General features: G+C 43.5%; 1 protein-coding gene across 17 annotated transcripts in view; it reads right to left on the reverse strand.

Moving 5' to 3' along the window:
- Positions 1–6461, reverse strand: part of UBE3B (ubiquitin protein ligase E3B) — a 49623-nt gene extending 43162 nt beyond the window's left edge. For 6 of the 17 annotated variants that reach the window (XR_008993797.1, XM_057491999.1, XM_057492000.1 and 3 more), the window contains exons 1-7: positions 6301–6461; positions 5960–6095; positions 4651–4756; positions 3188–3290; positions 1754–1935; positions 1493–1613; positions 77–136 (exon numbers count right to left, since the gene is read on the reverse strand). Coding sequence is in view for 16 of the 17 variants with exons in the window: in XM_057491999.1 (XP_057347982.1) it covers positions 77–136; positions 1493–1613; positions 1754–1926 (354 nt within the window). In the remaining variant the exon portion in view is untranslated. Of the gene's footprint in view, positions 1–76; positions 137–1492; positions 1614–1753; positions 1936–3187; positions 3291–4612; positions 4757–5959; positions 6096–6294 lie in introns of all 17 variants that reach the window. The other 11 variants (XM_036904015.2, XM_057491993.1, XM_057491992.1 and 8 more) reach the window with 11 other exon arrangements.
- Between the last annotated feature and the right edge of the window lie 141 nt (positions 6462–6602).

A 6602-nucleotide genomic window follows, 5' to 3' on the forward strand; every position in this document is an offset into this window, starting at 1 on the left:
GTAACATTCAACAGGAACCTTCAGAGCCAAATAGGCTGGCCAGGAAGCTTGCGTGAGACTTTCCCACCCCACTTACCTTGGGTTCATTCTCAGCATCCATGCTGCTCAGGATGCAGCGACACAACTTCTCAAATCTCTGCAAAGAGGCAGAATGGGGGTCATAAATTCCCACCACTGATACGGACACGGGAAAGAGGCAATGCTCCATGGGCACCTGGCACATGCAGGCATTATGTCAGATGACTCACATACGTGATCATTTTTAATTCCGTCTTAGAGGTGTGGAAACTGATGATCAGAAACGCTAAAGAAAGGCTCTCAAACTGGTAGGCCACAGGCTCGATGAGCCCTATGCACATGCTTTAGATTGGGTCTCCTTCTGACACTAATAGCTGTCTCCTAAATCACTCTCCTTTTGCCGCTTTGTAAGCACAATGGATACTGAGCTTTACCTCACTTTCAAGATCATCTTTTTTTATCTTGAAATGCAAAAAGGAAGAAAAGTGGTATAACTGGAAACAAGGTTACACTCGGATTACACTAACCCTGGATCCATCCGCAACAGAGGTGTGACCCTGGGCAGCCGCCCTGCCACACTGTGCTGCAGTTTCCTCCTCTGTGAATGGGGGTCAGCTCACTGTACCCGCCTATCTCCACCTATGTGACTCTGCGTTCACGGTCAGATATTCCTCCCATTCCTGCTGGGTTACAGGCACCACGAGGGTAGAGACCTTCCCCACCTGGTTTCCTTCCACGGCCCCCTTGCCTAAAAGAGGGTCTGGCACAATGTGAAGCATAGCAGTAATGAATGCCTACCCACTGGTTATACAGGGACAAGCCTCAATGATATCATTAGTACTATTACAGAGAATTACCTTCTCCCCTGGAATTGTATTTGCTGTGCTGATCCTTCTAACCTTGAAGGTACAACCAGCATGTTTTGTTTGACATGCAGAATTTAAGAGAAATTTCAAATGAGCTACCAATTTTTACAAATCAGAGAACTGAATATAAAGATCTCCAGCACCTCTTTAAAAATCAGAGTGATCTGCCCACCACTGGCTGGAGCCAAGCAGCAGCTGCCCCTTCTGGAAGGCCATGCCACAGACCCATCACTCCCTCAGATGTCTTTACTGCCAGTTACCATCTATGTGACTTGTATTATGTTTCATCTCAGAAATGGCTTCTTTCAAATGACTCCTTTGTCTAACCTGCCTGGCTCCTGCAGGCACCTGAGTCCATGCACTTACAACAGTCAAGGTGAAAACAATCACGATGCTTCCCAGAAACACTGAACATAATCCCTACAAAATGTGTCCCAAGGAAACGAACAGTAAATACACAAAAACATAAATCCCAAAGGGGTGGCATGTGGGCTAACAGGACTGATCTCACAGAGTTGCTGTGACTAAATGAGTTCATATTTATAAAATCTGTATCAAAAGACCTGGTGGATAGTGAGCATGACATATGTTTACTATTGTTATTTTACCTCATTATCCTCTTTAATTCTGAACAAGAATAGCAGTTTCCTGGCAACCTTGAAAATACAAAGTGCGCTTCTTTTACTGGGCCCAGAGTCATCTGTTCTAAAAAACTCATCGATCTCTCTCCTAGGGAGGGAAGGGTAAAAAAAGAGATTTTTAATTGAAGTTCACAGCAGCTTGAAGGCTTCTCAAGAACTGTGAGAGAAAAACCTTTTCTTGCTATTAGATGGAAGCAAGGAAAAATGTGCTGAGTCCCTGGCACCCACCTGATTTCTCTGTGTAGTCGACTCCGACAGAGAAAACTCCGTACATGGGCCTGAATCTCAACGGCCGCCCTCTCCCGCTCCTTCTGCACAAGCCTTTCCTCTCGAGCCTGACGGGCTCTGTCAATGAACCATGCTCTCGAGGTCTGAGAAGCAGTGAACATGTTTGCAAACATGCACAAGCCCTGCAAGGCAAAAGGCAAAAGGCTGGTGCAGGTTATTATATGAAAAACCAGCACAGAATAGGGCTCATGGGCAAAGGGCAGGCAGGGATGGGCAGCAGCAGAGCTACTCAGGACCCTCCAGCACCCTTCAAAAGACTAATCGCTCTCCTGGCACAAGTCCCAACTTCCTATCGGCTCCTTTCATGCAGCTCACCAAGACCAGTGGTGCTTTTTCCTGTATTAAATAATTGCATTTCTAAGAGACAGCACAGTGTCTGGCATAGGGCACAGGTTCTGTAATCATTTAACAAATGAACAAAGCATGAATCAATTGCATCCACAGAGCTCTAATTCAAACCAGGCATCCTCTAAGTCAAAGGTTTCTAGATATTTGAATTTTCTGAAGCAGTCCACAATATCTGGGAAGTCAATACTGAGCATTCAACTTTTATTTGCCAAAGAGTAAGACTAAAGGGGAAAAAAACCAACATAGCTATTTACTGTCACCATTATTTTATTCACCTATTCACTCAGCAAATATTTAACAGTACCTACTTTGTGCCCATCACAAAAGAAGCCTGTCATTTAAAAAAAAAGGTGGTGGGGGGGAACTAAAGATTCCAGACTGCAAAACAATATATTAAATTAAATATGTTTGGTTTTATATATAACTTACTCTGTTGTCCTTACTATTCCCATCCTGCCACAGGCTGATAAAGACTTTAGAGTAGAACCTCTGCCATCCATTGATTCGCACTTTTTGGACAGAAGCTCTAAATTATCAACTACATTTTTAGCTAAACCATGAGTAACTATTATTTCTCAAATGATGGCTTTGGCTATCAACCTAGAACACCCAGCACTGGTCCACGGAGCCTCCCACTCCAAGATGGTTTCTTTAGATGCTTGATAACTTTGTAATTCTATGCAAAATATGTAATCAACCCAGCTCACAAAAGCACTGAAATGAATTATTTAGAAATCTAGTCTTCTAGAAAACAATATCTTTACCAGGTTTCTTTACTCAAAACAGTTTCCACCTGAAAACATGTCAACATATGGATGGACTGCTGTGACCCCTTTGCAATACTGACTCACATCTGTTACACAAGACTTTTTCAATTATGGGTCTCTTGTCAGTAATTCTCAAAACAAAACAAAGCCCACATGATCACAGGAGGAAGGGTCAGAAAGTAAGAAGGCCAAAAAGAAGAACACAGCAATCTTCGAAGTCATTCACTCTTTCTACCTAGCAGTGGAAGTCTGAGCTCACCTGAGGACCTGCCTATGATCCAGAAATACCAGGTAATCATTAGTGATCTTGCACAGGACTCACAGCTGAGGGCAGCTTCTCACTTCAGAAGATCCTGTCTTTTCTGGCACACGAAGAAGGAAAACATCCAGATTTAGGGCTAAGTTTTACCCATAGAACATTATATATGAATAAAAGTAATAAGAACAGTGTCTTTGGTTTTAAAAACAAACACTTGTCTCCCCTTTAGTTAATGTCTAATCTAAATGTTATGGACTGTATCTCCCCAGTGCTCAGTTTAAAGGGAAGAGGCTTCAAATAATTCCAAAGAAGTTTTTGAGTTACAGCTGTACATGCTTTGTGATGGTGAGAATACTGGAAGGGATGGAATGTTCAAAAGCCACAGAAAATTATGTTTGACATTTTAAGCGATATGGAAAAATGTTTACGCCTAAGAAAAAAGGGCTGCCTGTGAACCAATATGATCCCAGTTACATAATGAAAAGGAGAAATGCATGTGCATATAGATACAAAACGGGGGAAAAATACACCATGTTAGAATGATTGTTCTGAAGTAGTAGAATTTTTGCTTCCTTAGTCTGGTTTCTAAAGTTTCCCCAGGAAGCACATGGTAAAGTGGCATGTTACTGTGTGAGACACGCATGCTATGGAGTCACACAGAGCTGGAGCCAGTCCCTAGCTGTGCCGTGTACTACAGGAGATGGTTTAGAGCCTTTCTGTCAATTGCCTCAGAGGCAGATCATGAGGACTAAAAGGGGTGATATACATCAAGTACATATTGGGGTGGCTGACAGAGTACACAGTCAATAAATCTAATTGATGTATTAGTTTTACAGACACAAAAATTTCTTTTTTAAAAAAGTCTTCAGCACAGATTCCCATATGTACAGTCACTAAGGTTCTTTGGGTAGAAAATAATGCTGGAACCTTTACATTCCTCACCCATTAAATTTTTTCCTATCCCTGGGGGCACTAAGACTCACCAGCCCTATCACTTGGGCTATAAACCCCTGGTTCTGTTTAGACTGGCTAACAGCTTCAAGCTCCTGAGAACTGCAAAAGCCAGGGCCCAGGAAATGAGCACAATGGTATGCTCTTCCCTTAACATGTAGACAGGCCGTCATTTGGGGGACTGGGAGGAGCGGAAGAGGAAGCCTCTTCCCAGTGAAAAAACAGGAGGTTGCATGTCAACTGTGATGAAGTGCCTGTGAGACTATCTCAAAACTTTCATTTCTCCCAGGGGGCCTTGCAAGGTAAGATCTCTTCCTTGAGATTATCATCCCTTCAGCAATGCTATATGTTGGTTTCTGTTTACACCACATAGTAGTCTATATCTTGCAGTTTTTCTAATTATTTCTTATTCATCTCCTCTACCTCTTATGTCTACTATAGTTCATCAAATAAGACACATAATGAAGTACTTACTCTACCAAATGCCATGGTGAATCAAAGCAAAGGCTTACGTAACAGAAAAGGCCTTGGGTTAGACAAAGCAGCCCTTGGTTTTCGGTTCTGAGTCTACTTCATTTGGCCAAGTTACTTATCCTCTTTAGGCCTCAGTTTCTTTATCTGCAAATTGAGGATAATAATAGTAATTACCTCTTAGCCTTGCTAAAGAATTCAACAAAATATTGATCCTTCTTGAACCTCAATTTAGTCATCACTAAACACTGTGACTAGGATTAAATGGGAAAATATTAATAAGGAGTATTTTCCCTTACTGAAAGCACATAGCACACAAGTGAGCTTTACTGTATTGTCCTTAAGAAGCTTACAATCCAGTTAGGAAAACAACGATAAGGTGAAAAGATTAAGAAATGAGGTTGGTGATATGATCACTTAAAAAGCAAATGGGAAACATTTTGATTGAGTACCCACTATGTATCAAGTCTTCTATGTGATCTTATCTAGTAAGAACAGCAACCCTGTGAAGTCATTTCGTCTATCCTATAGTACGGGTTATACCAGGTAAGGGGCAGAGCCAAGATTTTAATACTAAGAGACAGGGCTCAGATGCTTCTTTACTTCTATAGTCCTATGAGACTGGCTCAAATTCAGTCTTTTCTGGATGAGGCCAACTTCACGGAGAACTATGAAAGCACATGACAGTCCAGAAGTGGTACTGTCTAAAGATGAAGCACCATAAATACTAACTGCTGACTGAGCCCAAAAGGATTCTCCCCACACTGTGGGAATAGCTGGGCAGCCAGGTTTAATGACCTCCATGAGTTGTGAATGGTGGGTCACGTATCAGACACTGTACAGATAACCAATTCTGTCCTTTTAGTTCTGTCAGGTCTCAGTAGTCCAATTTTTCTTAAGAATAGGCAACAGGACTTACACTATTAATCCTAACAGCTATCATTTATTGAAGGCTACGGCCTATCTAGGTGTGTGCTGTTATCGATCCCATCTTCACACACAGAAAATGAAATGCAGAGGATTATGACATGTCAGAGTTTGCTAGGCTCTTGAATTTGAAGCCATATCTAACTCCAAATCAATGATTTATTTTAAGTGAAACAGACATGACCCAGAGACTCGCCCATTCACAGAGAAAAGGTGAGAATGCAAAGCTGCCGGTGGGGCTGGGTTTAGAGTCAAATTACGATCACGTTTTTCTTTATTGAAACCGTTTACACCAGCTGCCTTTATTGAGAGCTGGGTGTCAGGCACAGCATTAAACCTTTTATTACACAACATCCTCTGTGAAACGAGTTAATGACTCCATTTTATGGAGGAGCAAACTAAGGCTCAGAGAGGTGCGAGAACTCACCCAAGGTCACAGAGTGAGCGAACAGGATTCGAACTCGGGTTTGGGTGACTCCTGAGGCCCGGCGTCTTTCCTTGGCATCAACAACCATAATAACAAATCTTTTTCACCCAGCATTAGTCCGTTTATAAAGGCCTTATCACCCCAGGGATGAAAAGAGGTGTAAGAGGCTGCCGAAAGAACCCCTGGAGGGCCAAGGCAAGCCCCCAGCATCTGCCCCTCTGACCAGGAGAGGCAGGGACCCGCTCACAGGGACACCTCCCTCCAAGTCCCCAGCCCCACCACCCGGAGAACCCACGACCTTGTTCCCATTCGCTACCCGCAGGCCGTAGACCTTTACCCGCTCGAGGCCCCCGCGCTCGGGGTCGGGGCCGCTGCTACCGCCGCCTCAGCCTAATACTCTCAAGCTCTGCCAGACCCGGGGCAGCGGCCGAGGTTCGACCGCAATCTTGCCCCGGGGTGTGCGCTCTCAAGAGCTCCTCCGGGAAGCAACTATCCAGTTCCGGGAAACAACAGTTCCGCAGATATTCTCCTCCAGAAAGGACAACCTCCCTGCACCTTGTCCTCCTTTTTGGGATCTGAAAAAGCGAAACATTCAGAAGCGGGATCAATGCCTGACCCAGCCTACAGAAGATGTAACCC

The sequence above is a fragment of the Manis pentadactyla genome, chromosome 14 (assembly GCF_030020395.1).
Source record: "Manis pentadactyla isolate mManPen7 chromosome 14, mManPen7.hap1, whole genome shotgun sequence".
Taxonomy (NCBI): domain Eukaryota; kingdom Metazoa; phylum Chordata; class Mammalia; order Pholidota; family Manidae; genus Manis; species Manis pentadactyla.